The sequence below is a fragment of the Gracilinanus agilis genome, chromosome 1 (assembly GCF_016433145.1).
Source record: "Gracilinanus agilis isolate LMUSP501 chromosome 1, AgileGrace, whole genome shotgun sequence".
Classification (NCBI taxonomy): domain Eukaryota; kingdom Metazoa; phylum Chordata; class Mammalia; order Didelphimorphia; family Didelphidae; genus Gracilinanus; species Gracilinanus agilis.
The window spans coordinates 763,812,890-763,833,764 of NC_058130.1; the positions used below are offsets into that span (position 1 = coordinate 763,812,890).

The 20,875-nt window shown below is 45.3% G+C and overlaps 1 protein-coding gene across 1 annotated transcript in view; it reads right to left on the reverse strand.

Moving 5' to 3' along the window:
- The window catches only part of FBXO21 (F-box protein 21), a 37,644-nt gene extending 17,092 nt beyond the window's left edge, over positions 1 to 20,552 (reverse strand). Inside the window, exons 1-6 of the mRNA XM_044658824.1 lie at positions 19,831 to 20,552; positions 12,152 to 12,287; positions 9,920 to 10,014; positions 6,386 to 6,507; positions 2,719 to 2,865; positions 1,892 to 2,025 (exon numbers count right to left, since the gene is read on the reverse strand). Coding sequence (XP_044514759.1) covers positions 1,892 to 2,025; positions 2,719 to 2,865; positions 6,386 to 6,507; positions 9,920 to 10,014; positions 12,152 to 12,287; positions 19,831 to 20,105 — 909 coding nt within the window. The 5' untranslated portion in view covers positions 20,106 to 20,552. The remainder of the gene's footprint in view (positions 1 to 1,891; positions 2,026 to 2,718; positions 2,866 to 6,385; positions 6,508 to 9,919; positions 10,015 to 12,151; positions 12,288 to 19,830) is intronic.
- Between the last annotated feature and the right edge of the window lie 323 nt (positions 20,553 to 20,875).

A 20,875-nucleotide genomic window follows, 5' to 3' on the forward strand; every position in this document is an offset into this window, starting at 1 on the left:
AAACTAACTTCAGCCACGCTCGTGAAGAAAAGAGGAAGAGGGAGGAGCTACAGAACTCATAAAACAATAATGTGACCACACAAATGTGGAGGCGCAGGAGAGATTAAAGGGAATTCTGGGAAATACTAAGGGACTTATGGGGGAATGAAATCCAAGCTTCAAAATCTCCATTTATACATATTTGACAAGAAATGCTGGGAAAGGAGGAAACCAGTTTGGTGGAAATGAATCTACACTAGCACCTCACACCATCTATCCCAACAAAGTCTGAATGGACCTACATCCTAAATAGCAAAGGTCACAATATTAAAAATAAAAATTATAGAAGAGAAACTGGTACTTTTCCTATTGTTAGGGAGAATTTCTTTAGCCAACAAGAGTTAAGGGATATCATATAAAAACTTCATTACTTTTGATTATAAAAAATTAAAAAACTTTTGAACAAAATTAATGCAGTTGGAATAAGAAGATAAACCATGTAGGAGGGGGAACAAATCTTTGGAATCAAATATCTAATGAAAAATCTGGCATCCAAGATATATCTATCTATCTCAGGAATTGACACTAATGTACACAACTGGGAGCCACTCCCCAATAAGTGAGTTGCCAAAGGATAAAATCCAAACTATAAGCATAGGAAAGAAATATAAATTTTAACAACTCTGAAGTTTTACTTCACGTCCATCAAACTGACAAAGATAAAGACAGAAAGAGTCAGTGATGGAGCGATATGGGGACAAGGACATAATAATATACAACTGATGGAGTTATGAATTGCTGTAACAATTCTGGTAAACATCTGAAATTATGAGACCAAAGCTCACCTCTTTATACCCTCTGCCCCAGTGATTGTGCATTACTAGGTTTATATTCCAAGAAGGCCAAGACAGAAAGAAAGGTCTCATATATAACAAATATTCACAGGGACACTTTTTTGTGGTGGCAAAAAAATTATAAATAAAATAGATTTTTTTCAACAGGGGAATGGATAAACAAATTGTGCTATAAATGTAATGGATTATTATTATTGTGCCAGAAGGAATGATGAATTCGAGGAATTCAGGGAACCTTGAGAAGAACCATATGAACTGAGATAGAGTGAAGTAAGCAGAACCAAGAGATGAATAGCCACAATGATTAGAACAATGTAAATTGTGTGAATACAGCACTAGGCCTAGAATCAGGAGGACTGGAGTTCAAATCTGGCCTTAGACATTTGCGAGCTGTGTGATCCTAAGCAAATCACTTAAGCCCTATATGCCTCAGTTTCCTCATCTGCAAAATAAGGACATACCAGAGAGGGAAATGGCAAACCACTTCAGTATCTTTGCTAAGAAAAAAGGTCACAAAGAGCCAGACACAGTCAAATGACTAAACAAGGAACAAGAGGAGTTGAGCTCTAAATAATTGTTATTATTTTTTCTCCCAGACAAAAAGAAAATAAAATGTTCCACTTTCCTCCTCCTACCCCTGGATTTTCTCTTGGTAGAGAGATGCAGAACAGTATATATGATGTCAGATGACTCTAGCACTGTGTGAATAAAATTTCCTTATTTCTTTGGCTTTATTATTCCCAAGTTTTCAGGGACAGGAAGGGTGGCTACATCTAGAAATGACAGTGATGTAAAAACAAAAGCCAGCAATAAAATTTATTTTTAAAAAGTTATATAGACCTAAGGCCAACTTGTTCAATCAATAGGACTTTACAGAAGGGCCCAAATCCCAAGCTCTGGTATGTAAGCTCTGGTGCTCTGCATTAAAAGTGCCCAAGGCCAGACCACGTCTGGATTTAAAACTCCAAGAGTCTCAAGCTAGCTTACTAGAACAGCTTCTAACGCTTGGAGACGAGGAGCTGTTTTCTGGGAGCAGGACTGTGCAGGAGCCCTCTCACCTGGTGGATGTACAGGTTCAGGGCATTGTAGTAATCCATCCGGTTCCCTCTGTATTTTAGCTGATCATAAAGGACGTAGTTGATGGCTTCCAGGACCTGGCTCTGGAGCTCCCCTTCGGTGATCATGGCCCCACCTAACAAACACACAGAGGATCAAAGGTCAGAGCACACAGTGGACACAGAGCAGAGTTTGAGCAATGCTAGAGGCCATCAAGCAGGCTTTGGGGAGCACGTAACCGGCTCCAGTTTGTTCTGGATTCTCCACTTTGCCGGGTCTGAGCCCGCAGGAACAGCAGGACCCGTGGCGAGAGCTGCTTCCTTTCGCATCTTCCTGGCTCCCCTAATGGGGACAAAAGGCTTGTTGCCCCCCTCCCCCGGCCCGGTAAGCAGCCGCCTCCCTCTGTGGTGGACGAGGACAGACACTTCTTTCGGCCCCTCGCCCTGTGCCAGGCGGTCTTGTTTGCTTTGTCTCATGCACTGTTTAAACACCAGAAAGTGAACCAGGAATGACCAACATTCCCACGAGCTCCTGGTGGGCCAGGTCACACTCTGGCTGTAATCCCTTCTGGTTATTGGATCGAGCTGGTTCAATAAAGACAACTCACAGCCCGAAGAGTGAAGAAGATGAGGGTAGATCTGTCTGTGTGCATACAGACACGTGTCATGGAAGAAGACTTCTGGCAACTCTTAAGCCGACGTGCAATAAGATATGAAATGTCTTAAGACATTTTGATAATTCAGGAAACTTGTTCTAGTCTCTCACATTAACCTTAAACGCTTCGATTTTCTTTTAGAGAGCGAAACTGGAACTATAAGCAATTCCACACCTGCCTTGAAGGCCAAGCTGGGGTGGCGACAGTTTTTCCCACGGAGGACTTTGCGAACTTGGTCCGTAATACTTTCAACTTGAGCCTGTATATCTTTCAGGCAGATATCAGCCAGAGGATTGCAATACTGGTCAATTAACACAGCACCTGGAAAGGGACACAACATGGGCAATGACCAAGAGTGACCGAAAGCGAGGCGCCCCTTCCCTTCTCGTGACTCTGAGTGAACTGCCAGCGTCCACCAAGATGGCGCCACTTTCCTGCCTCTCCCCATCAGATACCTCCTAAACGGGGGTCTGTTTCCAATCTATGAATGTGTGTCTGAAAAGTGACTCAGATATCTCCAAACTGTTCCTCTCTGGAGATGACAGGTGTAGGGAAAGCGATATGAAATGACTTGGACCCAGGATGCGGCTTACTGTCACTGAAGGAAATGGTAAAGGGGGAGCCTGTCACACCACTTGGCTGTCTCTTGCCATAAGCAGTCCCAGATCTGGATTTCAACCTTGGAAGATCCAGGATGTCACGCCATCTTTCCCCACACCCCCTGTTGCCACCCCGGTCTAGGCTATCATCACCCCACATCTAGATGACCATAAGGACTTCTTCAGGCATCCTCCTTAATGCCAGGCTCTCTTACCTCTAATCACTACCATGCAAATGACTTAAAAAAAATGAATACCCCCCCTTGCCTTCCATCTCAGAGTCAGGACTATGTATTGATTCCAAGGCAGAAGGAGAGTAAAGGCTGGCAATGGGGGTTAAGTGACTTGACCAGGGTCATACAGCCAGGACGTGTCTCAGCCACCTAGCTGTCCCTGCAAATGACTCTTAAACACCGCTTTCGTCAGGTCACCAACAGTCTCAGAAAACTGTGAGAGTACCATCTTTCTGACTGATTCAAGGCTTAGTCCCTCTGTTTGATTTTCAAGGTTCTTCAAAATCTGGCCACATCCTATCCATATTTCCTCCCACTTTCCAATAAATTCCTTCTGTCCTAGTTAGGCCATCACGAGGTCGCCAAGCTCATCTCCTCCTTGGTTTTCTTACGTTGTCCTTGACCCTCAGGATGCCTTTTCTACTACGTTTCCAAATTTTCCTAATTTATCAAGGTTCAGCCTTCAAGTCTTCCCTCAGAGGTGAAGGGTCCCCTGATTAAGGCAGCCCTCCGTGATTTCCATCCTATCCATTTCTAACAACCTTTACTTTATACTACATAATGCAGCAATGAATGATGAACTTTCTTGGATTTTTGGTTGCTTTTACATGGGTTAGTTTTGTCTCTCTAATGAAATACTAAATTGCCCGGGGGCAGGGATGCCACGTTTTCTATTTCTAGGAGCCCAAAGCACTCAGGACAGTGCTGGGCTTGGAGCAGCTGCTCAAATACTTGACTGAGTTTATAGCTTGTATTAGCTTTTAAAATAATGAAATAAAACGAGATCCAAATATTAGAAGATTTTGCAGTGAAGATCTTAGTTTAACTTTGTCTCTGAAGTTAAAACAGGAATGTGTGTAGTCACAGAGAGCAGGAGACAGCTAAAATTGGTTGATTTTTAAAATGATCAAAGGATCTTACATACAGATTACAAAGGATCTCAGATGTCATCTCCACACTACACATGAGGAAACTGCCCCACAGGCAGGGAGTGACTTGTTCGAGGTTCACATAGGTAGGAAGTTACAGAACTAGGATGTGAATTTGGGTCCTCTCTCTCCAAATGCAGCCTCTGCCACTGGCCAAGGAGATCCTCAAATAGACTTCTGTGGGCTCCTTCACTGGGGGAATCAAACACTAGTCTTTCATAGGATAGGAAGGGATACTTACCACTATGCTTATAAAACTTTCATAAATAGAAAAAAGCATATCTAAAATTTTCATTAAGACATGTTTTCTTTTGTCAGTAAAATCAACTTAAGAATACGATGGTGAGAAACGGTATATAAAAGTCTAAAAGGCCAAATAAGTCTAAACTCCTGTTCTTTGGGTTCTGGAATGTTTATTCAAATAATGGGTTTATATATATGGCTTTATAACAAGTCGGGCTTTCAATGTTTCTGACTTGGCCTAGTGTTGTTTCTGTTGTTGAGTCATGTCCATTTTCTGTGATCCCACTTGAAGTTTTCTTAGAAAAATACCGGAGTGGTGTGCCATTTTCTTCTCCAGCCCATTTTATGGAGGAGGAAATGGAGGCAAACAGGAGTAAGTGACTTGCCCAGGGTCCCAGAACCAGTAAGCAGGTAAGTCTGAATTTGAACTCATGAAGATGAATCTTTCTGACTCTGGGCCAGGTGCTCTATGCATTATGGGGCCACACAGCTGCCCTGGTCTAGTATAAGAACCCTAAACAAGATTCCCTACCTCCAACCTCTCTTCTCCAATACATCCTTCATAGAGAGGTCTAAAGAAAAAAAGGCACTGGTCTAAAAATCAATGTCTCCTTGTTTCTTCTAGAACAAAACTCCCCAAAGCCCTCCATAATGACCTGCAACTTCCCTTTGCAGTCTTATTTCACATTATCTCCCTTTTAACTCAAGAGGCCCACTAGCTCCTTCCTGCACTCAAGCAGGTGGCTTTGGGCAACATTCCCTGAGTCTGGAATGTACTTCCTCCTCTTTGCACTTTAAAATGCTTCTTGTCCTTCAAGAGTTTGAGCAGGTGCCTGAAAAGCCTTTCCTGACTCCTCCAAAGGAAATCTTGCTTTCCTCTGCCCCACTGTAAAAGTATGGTAGGATGCACGTAATGTATTTCCCCCAGTAGACTGTCAAGAACTTGCTGGCAAGGGCCATGTTGTTTTTTCACATTTGTATTTCTTGGGCTAAAAGGCTGCTTTTTACATAGCGGGTGTGCAAAAGTGCTGGTTGAATTGAATGAGAACTCACACACTATGAACCAAAAGAAGCTCCATTCTACAGATAAAACTCAGAAGGGGGAAGCAAGTCCTGCTACTCATTTTGTTTTTATAACCTTTACCTTCTGTCTTAGAATCAATCCTATGTATTGGTTTCAAGGTAGAATAGTGGTAAGGTCAGGCAAAGGAGGGATAAGTGATTTGTCCAGCATTATGCAGCTAGGAAGTGTCTGAGGCCACATTCAAACCCAGGACCTCCCATCTTTAGGCCTGACTCAATCTACTGACCACACAGCTGCCCCGCTGCTTCTCATAATCTCTACCTGGGCTATCTCCCACCCCTAACACACCCCTAACATGCTTTAACTCCTTGGTTTTTTTGCTCCAAGCTTGTTAGGAATGAACAAATACCCAGCATAACTTCTCAGACTGACAGTAAGCGGTAGTCTGATTTACTTTTTCTTAGGTAAAAGAATAGCTGAAAATGCTCAGAACACACTAGGAGGATCCCCAGAGAACAAATGACAAATAGTCTTTTTTCAGGGTCTGTTCTCTGCAGAGCCGGTATTAATAGCCGCCTGCATTAACACACCTCACGGGCAGCCTTTTTTCAAGACCTACAATCTCTGCATAGAACCTGTATTTGCATCCTCATTATTCAGGGCAAATGGGGGAGAGAATGAAATCACTCATTAAAAGCTCAATTAGGCAGAAAGCAGGCAGGCCATCAGAGACCAGGTTTTTGCAATGAAATCTTCAACTTGGCAACAACTTTGGTGGGAAATCCTTTGAAATCAGAGGCACCTTAAACACACCTTCTAGAAATGATTCATGGTCCTCTGGCCGTTGAAGAAATGCCTTCAGATTCTTCAAGATCTTTTGTTGTCGTAGGAAATAAAGGATTTTCTTGGCATAGTATTTCCAGGTCAAAGCTTTCCTAAGGAATCAAATTCATAAAGAAGTAGGGCTGAATCATTTTTAAGACATTTCTTTTTAACCTCATGACAACAGATAGGAAGCTCAGACTCCATTTCAAAGGAAAAAACGAAACCCCTTGCCTTGTCTTAGAACTGATACAAGTATTGGTCCCAAGGAGGTTAAGTGACTTGCCCAGGGACACAGAGGTAAGATTTGTTTGAGGTCACATTTGAACCCAGGTCTGGCTCTCTATCCATTGACCTCCCCCCCCCCCCCACAGCTACCCTTGACTCCATTTAAAACATACCATGTGTTACAAGAAGTATAACTAGCCTAGGAATTTGCAGGAAAGTCTTGGAAAAATCACCCTAAAGTCAATTGGCACTACCTTGTACTTGCATAACTCTCGACCCTTTTCAGAATCCTCCTTCATGTACCTCGGGTCAGGCAGGGCAGGGTTAGTACTGGCCACGGCTGTATCACTCACATCTACTACCTAACCTAGCCTAAACCAGTTAGGCAAGAGGTGCAAAGGACAAAGCTCCCAGGTTCCTCCACCTGCCTGAGGTCTTTGTTGAGAAAAGGGGATGAGAAATAGAGATCGAACATGGTAAGGAGCAGTGGAAATGCAGCCCCAAAAGACTGGTTCAAGGCTGCATCAAGGCCTTTTATGATATCCCTCTGTGCAGGGTGGATGCTTTAAAACTCACACGAAATGCAGAAGAATTAAAATCTATAGGTCACAAAAGGCACAGCAACAACTCTGAAAAGAACCTTCAGATACTCTGGCCCTGCCCTGAACTTGTATCCATTTCCCCAAACCACTTCCATATGCTACTATTACTCCCTACATCAGAAGAGCAAAAAGAAACAAGTAAATGTGGCCAGTGTACTTCTGGAACATCAATGCCTGTGCACTAACACATTTACGTATGATTCAAGATTTAAAGGAATTAAGGACATTATAGGAAAGCAAAGTAAGATTTCAGGAACATAAATCAAGGTATGCTAATCTCTTGATTAGAGATCATCTTTTAGACATAAACACTAAAGCGCATACATGCCAGTTGTGTTAAACGGAGATCTGCCTACATGTTTGGCCACAAGAGCCATCGATACCAGGGGCCTGGCGATCTCTACCTTCCGGCAAGCATGGAGTGAGAGGGGAACTCTGCGGTGACTTCTATAGCGTACAATGTTAGTCTTTTTGCTGCGGCCCAATAAAATCTATCTCCTATCAAAGTTGGGTTGGCCTCCCTCCTTCAGGTGGAAGTAAATGGTTTCCAGGAACGTGTCCCTACTTTCCAGATCATCAAGGGAGTGGAAATGTTCCTTAAACAACACAGCTTCACCAAGGTCTGAATGGACAAGGCAGGGCCAAGGGTAATAATATAAAACAAGGACAAAATAATATTAATATGGAGGAAAACAATGCCGACAGACACTGGGACTGTGATCAATGCCAGAAGCCTGAGGGGACACAGCCTTCCCCTCCTCTCAGCAGAACAAGGTGTAGGTTGTTGGGTGGCCAATGGGTTCATTTTACTTTGTTTTTAGTTTGCTTTGTTACAAAGGGGCTTTGTTAACTGGAAGGTGGAAGGGTGGGGAGAAAAGAACAGTATTGGGGAAGTAAAAATAATTTTTAAAACTCATTAAAATATTTTTAAAGGTCTTTGAGGAAAAAAAATGAAGAAAAAGACTTTGAAGAAGCAGAAGGAAATCCTTGCATGATACTGAAGAGGAAAGTGAAGATGACACCCGGAGCAAAGGTGTCTGGTGTGAAGTCCTTTCCTTACTGGATGGCCATTAGACTGATGGAGGAAGGCTGTACCTTGACCTCAGCCAATTTCCCAGACTAATCTTGAGGAGAGGATGGAGCAATGTGGGCTGATGTATTGCTAAGGCAGATTCAACCTAACCAAATGGCCAGACCCAAAGAGCAGGTTTGACAATGGGGATGCTCCAGGGAGAGATCTGGGCTTGGCCCTGGGAGGTTGGATATTTTTATCAGTGTCTTAGAGAAAGTCACAGATGGCGAACCTCGAACTGGCAGAAGGTGGAAAGCTGGGAAAGGGAGGTGGCACATTGTATGGATCCAAAAAAATCTCAGTTGGTTAGAATGATGAGCAGAGCCTAACAGGATTAAACTGAGTAGAAAGAAATATAGATGTAAAATATACACTTAGGTTAAAAAAAATCAGCTTCCCAGATACAAATGGGGGTGGTGGTTAGATGACCAAAAATCTGGGACTTCAGAGAGCTGCAAGTTCAACAAGTCTACAAGTCTAGACCTAGGATTGCTGAGAAAACTGAGATGGGCAGCGATCTCTCTAGCTGACTCTGCCTGGCCATGTCCATGGAGTGTTTTGTTTTGTTTTTATTTTGGGAGACATATTGTAATAAAGACCTGTTGGCCAGCACCCAGAGAGGAGGGTGAGCCAGAGGGATGAGGCCACTCTGGGAACAGTAGTGGGAAATTTAGAAGAACTTAGGAAAAATTGATAGACTAAGGACTGGAGAGGAGATGGCAAATCCTTGCAGCCCACTGGAGGGCAGGGACCATGGTTAGATGAAGATACAAAAAGGTCAAGCCGGACAATGAAGAGTACCTCGTGTCTGCTCAAAAAGGCTCAGGGGCTTCCTATGGCCTCTAGGAGATACTACATCCCCCAGCGTTATTTAATGCTAAACCTCCCTAAACCACATCCCACTTTCCTTTCCAGATCCATTCCATATTACTGCCTTTCTCCTCCTTTACTGTCTAGCCTACTGGCTGTTATCTCCTCCTATTGCCCAACTCAGAGCCTGGGCACAGGCTATGCTTCAAGCCTACACTGCACAGCCCACTGTCTGCCACCTCCTCGAGACCTGACCTTGCTGAGGCTGCCACCTCTGTAATGGCTGTCCTGATCCTAACAGCAACTGCCAGTGCCCTTCTGAAACCACCTGGCATTGTCTGCTCTGGAGACACGGTGGGTTCCTGTTGTAAGTCGTCAAGTTCCTGAGGGCAAGAGAGCTTTGCATTTCGTCTCTGCTGCCCAGTGCCCAGGGTGAGCCCTTGCCCACGCCATGTACTTAATGGATGTTCATGGAACTGAACGGAATTTGAAGGGCTAACATGGGTTGGGGAAAAAAACACTTCTGGTTCTATTTGTGACCAGAGACAAAACTGGCTGGAGTGGATGGGTTTAGGCTCCATGTCAATAAAGGGTCCTGACAACCAAAGGTGCCCAAGAGGAGAGGGAATCACCTCCATTGGGTTTTCTCCCTCTCTAGAACTCTTATTAGAGTGAATGCTGCCTGACCAGTGGTTTGGGATGGGACAGAAAGAATTCTTGGTCCCCTGAAGGTGGCATTAAATTCTCAGGTCACTTCTAACTCTAATTTTACTGCTTTTTTTATATATAAAAAGAGCCATCTCTATGACTTACCTTCCTTCCATATTAAGGATGGACATCAGTTCATCCTCAAAAAAGTGTCCTGGGCACCCAAGGTCCTCAATGTCACTGAAGCCATTACAAGGGACCTAGGAAAGGGAACAGATATAAACACACAGGGCTGAACCCCAATCTGACTTTGGTATGAGCACACAAATGGAAGTTTCACGAAGCTGCCTCACTTTTACTAACGAGAGTGAGATTGCCACAGGAATTTTCTCTTTTCTTTGAAATATCCAAATGGGCCCTTGCTGCTATGATTTGAAGGTGAACAGTCCCCACGCCCGTGATTCTGGGCCCAGTGTTAATGTCCAAAGTTCATTATGCTCTCAAAGTAAAGGTTAGAATGTTACCCTGTAGTTATTTCAGGATGCCTTTAGAGGGGCTCCCAAAAGGCCAGCCCTCAGAGACTCCACATTCACAGTCCCTGGTCACTGTGGCTAGTTGTTCTTTTCAGGAGTTCTCTTAAAAGAGATCAAGAAAATGAAGGCCAATCTTTGAAAAAAAGACACTGAGACTGTGAGACTGGATGAGGAGCATTGGGTACATCAAACACCAGTCCAAGTTGCGTTCCTGGGGCAGCTAATTCACTCTCCTAAAATACAATAGCCCTTAAGCAAAGAGGTTTGGAGACAAGGGAGAGTTGAGTTATAAAAACAGGTCACTATCCACCCAGGCATACCCATCTGACTACAGAGTGGGAATCCCTCCCTCAGCTAAAATAGTCAATGAAATTTAATTCAACACATGTATTAATTGCAATAACATTCCAGGCCCTGGGCTGGGTACTACCACAATACTTGAGAGTAAAATAAGATTTCCACAAGTATAATCTTATGGGTTTTATTTCTTACTTCAGGGAAAGTTCTACTCGTACTCGTTTAGTGTACAAACCACATACTCTACTGTCACATTATAGAAAGTGATGTTAAATTATAGAAACAAACAATTTTGTGGCATTCCTGACATTAACTCAGTGAGTTTGCTATCCATAAAACAAGTCCCTGAATTTTATTTTTTCTTTTAAACCTTCATAAGAATTTTGAAATGAAAAAGGATTTATAATTTCTTTTTTCATTTGAAAATTTTTATTTAATGAATTAATTTAGAATATTTTTCCATGGTTACATGATTCATATTCTTTCCCTCCCCTCTTCCTACCCCCCCCATAGCCAACAAGCAATTCCACTGGGTTCTACATGTATCATTGATCAAGACCTATGTCCATATTATTAGTATTTGGTTTGGAGCCTACATCCCCAATCATATCCCCATTGAACCATGTGATCAAGCAGTTGTTTTTCTTCTGTGTTTCTGCTCCCACAGTTCTTTCTCTGGATGTGGATGGTGTTTCTCATAGCTCTCTCAGAACTGTCCTGGGTCATTGCACTGCTGCTAGTAGAGAAGTCCATTACATTGTGCCACTGTAGGATTTATAATTTCTGAGGAAACTCCCTATGGAATATCATTTTACCCACACAGCTTATGACCCACTGAAAGCTTGACAAAATCCTAAAGAAATTTCCTGAGACACAGAGAGTAAAAGAGATGACCAAGGTTACACAGTTATAATTCAAACTCAGGTCTTCCTTGGCTTTAAGACCAGTCAGCCCCATATCCACTATGGTATATGTCCTCATTATGAATCTTGGAAATTGGGGCAGCTAGATGGCTCAGTGGACTAAGAGCCAGGCCCAGAGATGGGAAGTTCTAGGTTCAAATCTGATCTTAGAGACTTCTTAGTTGTGTGACTCTGGGCAAGACATTTAACTCTCACTGACTAGCCCTTACTGCTCTTCTGCCTTAGGATCTTGGAATAGACAATATTAATTCTAAGATAGAAGGTAAAGGTTTTTTTTTTTTAAAAAAAGTCTTTGAAGGACGGCCATATTGAAAAGGGATTCTTGTTCTGCTTGGTCCCAGAAGGACAAGGCCAAGGATAATGATGGAAGCTGGAAGTAAATCCAGGTTTCCTAATCATGGAATCTGTCCCCAGGCACTTAAAAGGGGGATCTCCGGAGGCAGTGGGCCTCTGCCCTGGGAGCCTTCCCTTTGGGGTTCAGCCTAGAGAAGGTGACCCCAGATGGAGGCTCCTGGCCATTCTGGAACCCCATCATTCTGCAGGAGAGCAGGGAGAGCCAAAGGGGCCCTCTCTGACCCAAGAAGTGGCAGCCCTAACACACACACATTGGGGGGAGGGAGGGGGTTCTGGCACAAGATCCTTACGTGCTCTGAGAAGAACCGTTTAGAGAATGAAGCGACAATCCTTCGGGCTTCCAAACCCGCGCCCTGCCGGGCTTTGTACTCTTCCAGCCAATTCACACCCTCAGTGTGGCTGTAGTACTTGAGGAGGGACGGCCACCTACAAAAGAAGGATTCCTGTTCAGCTGCTGCCTCTGGAAGTTCCTAGCAGGCTCCGAGCAAAGATACCACAGGATACAACAATCATTGACAGACCTCCCTTCTTCCCCTGCGACAAGGCCCTTGGATTGCGTCCAAGCACACTTTAGAGAACAAGAACGTGACTGGTCTTATTCTACTTATCAACAAACATCTATTAAGCACCTACTTTGTGCTAGACTCTGTGCTAACCCAAAAAAGTCTCAGCCCTCAAGGAATTTACTATCTAATGGAGGAGACAGCAAATACAAATGGACAAACAAGCTCTAGGCAGGATAAAGAGAAGAGAGAAGGCATGTGAGCTAAGCAGAATTGGGGAAGGTGTCCTAAAGAAGGGGAAGTTTTCACTTAAAGGAAACCAGAGGGGTCAGCAGTCAGAACAGAGGAGGGAAAGCACATTGCAGACAGGTTTGCCAAGGAATCAATTAGGAGAAATGGCCATTGAGAGGACTGAGGAGTCAAGATGGAGGTCATGGAGCAGATGAAGAGTAGGGCTCTATAAGGGAAGACAGAGGGAGAGATGGAAAGCCAATAGATTATGGTAATATATAAGGATTTTGGAATTCTTGAATCCATATTGAGGTAGTCCATTTGTGAAATGAAGGCAAGACTGAGGATCTGATCATCTTTGTGTGGCTGGGGAAGGGCAGAGAAGTAGCTTATGGGAAGAGAGCAGGTTGATGAATTGATATGTATGTTGATGTTTCCTAGTCTGAGGGCAAGAGTTGGGGAGGGGAGAAAATTTGTAAGCCACATTTCAAACTCATCAAGGAAGGAAGGTGAGTGATCTGGGATAGGGAGGTGATCTGTAGACAGTAGTGACCAGGATTTTGATTGGGAGGTAGATAGGAATACCATGAACTTCAAAAGAAGAGAAGTTACTGAATGATGGGGGAAAGGGGAGAATTTGGAAGTGGAGATGGATAGCAAAGCGTATTCCAACTCCTCTACATCTATCAGTGAGCTTAGAATGAGTGAAGGCACAGCCAGTATTGGAAAGGGTGGCCAAGGAAGCTACATCATCAGGGGAAGTCAGGTTTCAGAAAGAGCTAGTAGAAGGAAGGAATGGGAGAGGAATACATTTAAGATAAAGGGAAGTTTGTTCCCAATGGAAGAGGCACTTCAGAAGGCACAGCAGAAGAGCTGGGGGATTTAGGATGAAACTTCAGGGTGGGAAGATGGGAAGGAATGAGGTGGTGGTGGGTGGGTGGGGAGGTGGAATGAAGTTTAGAATCACTGGGACTTGTGAGAATGTGCATCATCCAGTGAAAGGTGCCACTGCTCTACTCTCAAAGGGCAGGTTCAACAGGAACCAGGAAATCTAAAGCAAAGAGATGGCTGCTCTTCTTTGTACTAGATGTTCTCAATATCTCAGTTGGGGGATTGGGCTGGCAGGAGGTGGGAGATGCCTTGTTCAAGTATAGGGGAAGTGGGAGTACTAAGCAACAGAAATAGGGAATGTTTGTGTGTTGGGAGGTGGAGGGAGATGATTAGTTTAGTTTTGGGCCTGCTAAATTTGAGGTGCTGGCAGGACATCCTGGTAGAAATATCCATTTGAAGATGGGAGATTAGGAACTTTGCAATAAAGAAAAATAGTTTTTATTTGGTTGTTGTCTGTACTCGAAGAGGACTAAAATGACATCAAGGGTGATGACTTTTTTCTTAAACCCTTACCTATTGGTTCCAAGGCAGAAGAGTGGTAAGGCCTAGACAAAGTGGGTTAAGTGACTTGCTCAGGGTCACATAGTTAGGAAGTGTCTGAGGCCAGATTTGAACCCAGGACCTCCTGTCTCTCCAATGGGTAATGACTTTTGACTTAAGTCTAAATTGGATTTAAGTGAGGCAGAATTGCAAAGTTGTTAGCTTCACTCTCTCTTCCAGAGACATCAAAGACCAGTGGTGAGACAAAAATCAGGATGCCTTCATGGTCAATGAAACAAATTATCCTTGTTCACCCCTTCTACTGGGGGACATTTTCACATGCCTGAGTAGATTCCTCCCTAATTCACCAATGGATTTGGAGCCTATGAGTTACCCTCAATCTAGATTAACCCAGCAGCCAAGATGGCTTAGCAGAGTGTGGCTGCTGCTTGTGCTCCAGCTTCTTGGAGCCACAAGTGAGAGCTGGGTGGCAGGTGGACATCAAAGGTAGATTGGCAAGTACTTCACCAGAGGTGCTGGTCCTCCCTGGGCAGCTAGGTGGTGCCATAGTGCACAAAACACTGACCCACTGGCTAGGATCAGTGATGGCGAACCTTTTAAGAGACTGCATGCCCAAACCGAGCCCCTTCCCCCCAGGCTCTTCCCCCCACCCTTGCCTTATCCCAGACAGGGGAGGAAACGCTCCCATTGGGCTGCTGGACAGTGGAGTGGGTGATGTCCTCGGGTGTGTGGAGAGGGGGAGGGGAGCGGTCCAGTCCTTGCCTCTCTCTGGTTTTCTAGTAACGAAGTCTGTGCTGTGGTGATAATGGGCACACCCACACAGGGCTCTGTGTGCCGCCTCTGGCATGCATGCCATAGGTTTGCCAACATGGGGCTAGGTAGTGCCATAGTGTACCCAACACTAGTCACACCAGAGGTGTTGGTCCTCCTCCACACCTGGCACACTCCAAGGGAGAATGGAGATTCATGAAGAGATCAACCTAGAGCAGCTTGTTTGGGAATTGGATGAGTCTCAAAGGCCTGGGTTCAAATCTCCCCCCAGACTCTCCTGCCTAAGTAATCCTGGACAAGATTCCTTGGTCTAGGAGGCCCAGATGTGCAGTCAGAGGAAGCTGCTTGCCTGGAGCACCCCAGACATGAACCCACGGGGCCTGAGGTTGGCTGGGAAGGCACGGGACGAGGAGAGGGCAGTTGTCTTGGGGCTGAAGAGGTTTCGGAAGAATCCAAGAGGATGGAGTCAGAGCAGCTGCTGCCAGGGGGTAGGTGGGGGGCAGGCAGGGACCTTTGGGGTAATGTGGCAGCCCCAGAAGAGGCAGCTTCCAGGGCTTTGTAAGGGCCCTGGCCTGGCCTGGCCCCTTTGGGAGCCATATTTCCAGAAAGATATTGGCTCAGTGCAGAGTCACAGTCCTTCGAACCCTGCCTCAGGCCCTCTGTGGGTTGACAAAGGCTTTCTGACTTGCTAGCTGTGCCAATCCTTTGAGCTCTCTCGTAGCCTCAGTTTTCTTCTCTATAAAAGTGGGGCTAGCACACTGCCCCCAGAGGTCTGCTGAAGACCAAACAGGAGCCTTAGTAGGTAAGGCAGTTTGGAGAGCATTAGAGAAATAGTAGCTGTTAGGATTGAAACTCCTGAAAGGCCTTCGTCTGAAGAAGGGTCACTTGCAGCCCTGGAGATCATTGTGGGGTTGGGGGGTGGGGGGAGGGACAGGCGTGATGTCTGGCTTCCGATGTTGGAGGTGTCCTATGAACAATGGACCAGACCTAGGGGCGATGGGGACGCTCCGAGGTTCTGGAAGGTTACTCGGCAAATCAATTTTGTAATCTACTGGCACTGTGCATGTGAGAATGTGCTATTCTGAACCCCTATTCTTTTGGGGTTACTATTAACCCCACCTTGTGACCGAGTGAAGAACAAGGCTGGAGGCTTAGCTACACAAAGGAGATGCGTGTGAACTCTGGAAAGTGCCAGAAGCCTTGGAGGCTCCCTGGCACCCACAAGATGCTTGCTTCTTGTTCCACGTGACTCCTGGTGTCCAGAAGTCTGACCTGGACTGAGGTCAAGTCTGGCCAATCAGAGAATTGGCATCACTGAACGTATGAGTTTGGATCGAGAAAGGAAATGGGGCTCTTTCTAGCCTTGGAATCATGGTGTGCAGCCAGCTTAGGGAAGGCTGACTAGGTGAGGAGTCCTGGGAAGAGAAGAGCTGGCCACATGTGGCTGGTCCCTTTTTCTTTCTCTAACCCACTTTTTGTTATTTAATAAATAATTATAAATTAAGACACAGTCTCCAGAGAATTTTATTTTTAACAGGCCAATTCAAGCAACTGCTGCCCAAATGGAAAGTCTTGGTGCTACCTTAAGACAAGGTAAGTACTGATACTCATTCCTGGCAGGTTAGCCACTAAGACATTAGTTCTTTAGATGTGACAATCCATGAAATGAAGAACCACAGAAATGATGCTCCAGTATGCAACCCTGATGGTGGAAAAGGGTGCAAAAGATGAAAAGAAGCTTCAGTCTTAGATCACTCATCGATTCAGCTGTGGGTTCTCTCTGCCCAATGAATGGGCACTCCTAGAAGAATGGAATCACCTCCAAACTGACAGTCTTGATGTCAATGAAGCCAGAGGACAAAAAAGGTGCAACTAAAGAAATGATATGTAGGAAAAGCAAGAAACTTCTCCATGAATCATGATGTTGAAGGCAAGGAGAGAAGGTACTTGGGGAAAGGCCAGGCTAGCAGGGAAGACAAATCATCAATGTTGGGGCTTCTCCAAGGAGCATGGAGGGGCAGAGCTGGAAAGGACTTTAGAAACCAGCTAGTCATCAGAGAGATGAACAAATGGAGAGGAAAGGACCAGCTGGTGCTCCCACGGCTGCCAGTGAGTGGCGGAGCTAGGATGGAAGCCCAGATCTCCTGACTCAGGTCAATGTTATTTCCACTACAACAGCCATCTCACTTCTCGTTTCTCTCCTCCCATTCCTTGGTCATCAGGGCCGTACCTGGGAAAATGCCAAGGTCTTTCACCCAGAATCTCTGCCCAATGGTTTACATAGGTAAAAGTAAACATGACGGCTTTGACCAGGAAAAAGCAAGCCACTAGATTTTGTGCTCCACTCAGATGTCACCTCCTCAGTAAACTCTCTGAGCTGAGAGTGTTCTTGTGCTCATCAAATCCTCTGATGGCTCTTTGGGTGGGTGGTCTCCTGTGCCCAGCAGAGTATAAGCTCCTTGAGGATGGCAGCTGTCACTTTTGTCCCTGGCATACCCCTTTATACAAAGTAACCACTGAATTAATGTACCTTTCATTTAAATGGATTTAGAGCTGGAAGGAACCTTTGAGATCACTCTGTTCATCTAACTCAGTGATTCCCAAAGTGGGACCACCGCCCCTGGTGGGTGCTGCAGTGATCCAGGGGGACAGTGATGGCTACAGGTACATTTATCTTTCCTATTAATTGCTATTAAAATTTTTAAAAAATTAATTTCCAGGAGCACTAAGTAATATTTTTTCTGGAAAGGGGGCGGTAGGCCAAAAAAGTTTGGGAACCACTGATCTACCTCATTTGATACAACTGAAAACATGCTGGGAATGGCCAAGTTCTCTGGAGAAACCGAAAAGAGTTCAACCCATCTTTTGCCCACACAACTTTTTGCCTTTTCTAGGGAAGAGGACAGGTCTAGAGCAGAAAAGCATGGGAGTCACTGAACCTTGTGGAGGAAGATGGATCAGGGCCATGTGTGGTCAGTACATGGGGGAATCAATGGAGGGAGTCACTTTGGAATTGTGTCAAGATTCCAGGTGGGTAGTACTAAAGTGCAATCAAAAGATCATGGATTTAGAGTTAGAAGGAATTGCTGAGGTTTTCTGGTACAACCCCCTCAATTGATAGATGAGGAAAATGAAATTCAGGTTAGTTGACTTGCCCAAGATCACATGGGTAGCAAACAGAAGAGTCAGGATTTGAAACCAGATCCTTTGACTCCAAATTCAAACTATCATATTCTGGCCTCATATTTGAGGGAAAAGGGTCCATTGGTCCAAAGTTGAGGAACTGGGACAGGATCATTGATTTAGGCTGGAAAGAACCTGAATGGTCACTTAATTTAATCTTACCTCATTTTACAGATGAGGAAGTTATAATTCAGGTTAGGTGATTTGCTCCAAATTACATACCTAGCAACCAGCAAAGCTGGGATTTGAACCCAGGTGTCCTCTGACTCCAAGCCTTGTACTTTTCCCATTGTACAGGGCAGACAATTAAGGGTCAATGGCAGAGTTTGCACTAGATTTGGGAGTCAGGAAAACTTGACTCCAAATTCTACCTTTGCCGTTTCTTAGGTGTATGACCCTGGGCATCACTAAACCTCATTTATTAAATGGTAATAATACTAGCACTTCTCTAACTTACAACCTCACTAAAGGGTTGTGAGGACCAAATAAGGTAACACATAAAGTCCCATACAAATCCTACCTAATTATGATGATTAAGTTAGATTAAATATATAGGAAATACCGAGATAATAGAATTATAATATAAATGACACACAAGTAATATAGATAATATAATTATAACATAGATAATAAGTAATATAGAAATAATATAATTACAATAGATAATACATGGGCAATATAGATAACAGGTAAAAATATATGCTCGTTATTATGACCCAATGATAATATGTAAAGTGCTTTTCAAAACCCAAGTGTGTGACTTTTGGCAAGTTATTTAATACCTGTCAACCTCAGTTCCTCTATTTGTAAAATAACTGCTAATAAGAGCTAAGGTTTATATAGCACTTATAATAATAACTAACATTTATACACCATCTGCTATGTGCTAGGCACTGTGCTAAGTACTTTATAAATATTATCTAGTGTGATTCTTACAACAGCTCTGGGAGGCAGGGGCTATAATTATCCCCATTTTGCGGATGAGGAAACTGAGGCAAACATGTTAAGTGTCTTGCCCAGGGTCACTTCCTAGGCTTAATATGAACTCAAGTCTTCCTGACTCCAAGAACAGAGTAAAAATAATAACAGTATTGGCTTCCCAGTGTTGTGAAAATTAAATGAAGTAACATATGTAAAGCAAACTTTAAAGCGCCATGTAAATGCTAATTATTATCATCATGCTGCCAGGGAGTAGGGTCTGTTTTTTGCCCTTTGGTTTCCACAGCACCAGTTGGCCAATAAACATTTATTAAGCTCCTAGTGTGTGCCTGGCACTAAGTGCTGCGGATACAAAAGGGAAAGGAAAGTGCCCGGCCTCAAGGAGTTCCAAGTCTTGTGGGTGAGACCCTGTGCTAACACCTTTGTACAGATGAGAAACTTACAGGCTAAACTGGAGATCACCAGCAGCATAGACCGGGATCTGTACCTAGCATCTAGCAGGCGCTTAATAAATTGCCTGGGCAGGCCTGGTCCCTTTGTGTCTTTGTATCCCCAGCGATGGAGCGGGGAGGGATACATGGATGAGCTGTCGGAATGCCCACTCGAGGATGGGGTCATGCCCACACGAGGAGGGGGTCCTCCTCAAGCTCAAGCTCCCTGTGCCCAGTCCCAGATCTCCCGCATCAAAGGGCGGGGCCAGACCGCGTGGGGCGGGGTCCGCAGCCAATGCCGGACCCAGGTGGCCGAGCCGGTACTGCGAGGGGCGGGACGAAGCTGGAATCTCGCGGGGGTGGGACCTCCTGGGCGGAGCTAACGAGGAGATGGACCAATGGGATGCCGGCGCCTGCACGGAGCCATGAGGGGGAGTGCCACAAGGGGCGGGTCCTCCGCTGGGAGGGGCGGGGCTTGGGCTGGGTGGGACCCGGGCTCGAGGAAGGGCCCGCGCTCACCTCTCTCGGAACTGCCGTCGCCACACGTTGCCACCGCCCTGGCAAAGCTCGCGTAGCCGCCGGCAGGTGCAGGCGACGTGGCCCAGGTCGGCGGCGCCCAGCGAGCGGCAGCAAAGGATCAGCTCCAGCAGCTCTCCGGGCAGGTCCGTAAGGCTCAGGGTCCCCGGGGCCGCCACCGCTGGACAATCTCCGGAGCCAGGGGACGAGGCGGGGTCCAGGGCCCGGACCGCGGCAGTCCCCGCCGCCGCCGTCCCCTCAGCTGCCGCCGCCGCCATCTTGAATGTGTACCTGGAGACGTCACAGCGTTCCTACCCTGCGTTAGGGCGGGTCGCCAAAATCCCGTCTAACGGTCTTCAGATACGTAGGTTTACGGAGCGGCGTGGAGGGAGCGTCGCTAAATTAGCATCCCGATTAAACCACGTGGCGAACTTTATGATGTCAGCAGAGCGAATCTCCCTCTAAGCACCTCCCTCTCCGTCCAGTTTATTAAAGGTGCAGGAACTGAATCCCTGCTTCAATGGCCCCCGTTGTGATAGGGCGAAATTTACGTTAGGGGGCGCTGGGAGAATGGGTGGGAGGTGCATAGGATCTTAGATTTAGGACCCTGGGTTTCCTTACCGCAGGGATTTCTCACCTTTTGGGGGCTTCCCTTTGGCAGTCTAGGGAAGCCCAGGACCCCCGCTCAGAATCATGTCTTTAAATGCATAAAATAAAGTCCGTGGGAATGCAACGAAAACTATAGTCTTCCTAAAAATAGCCCGTCAAAAATCCTTTATGGCTGTAAAGCTATGATCCTATCAAATCCTATTTTACAGAAGGGGAAACCAAGGCTCAGGGAAGTTAATTATAAACAGCTAGCATTTACACTGCTCTTTAAGATTTGTAACGTGTGTGGTTTTTAGTTTTAGTTTTTGTTCTTACCGGCTATCTCTTTGATTTGCCCACAGGAGTGGTGAGTGGCCCTGTCAGAATTTGAACTCAGGTCCTACGATTCCACTTATGAGCTGTGTGACTTTGAACAGTCACTCTCCCTCTCTGGAACTCA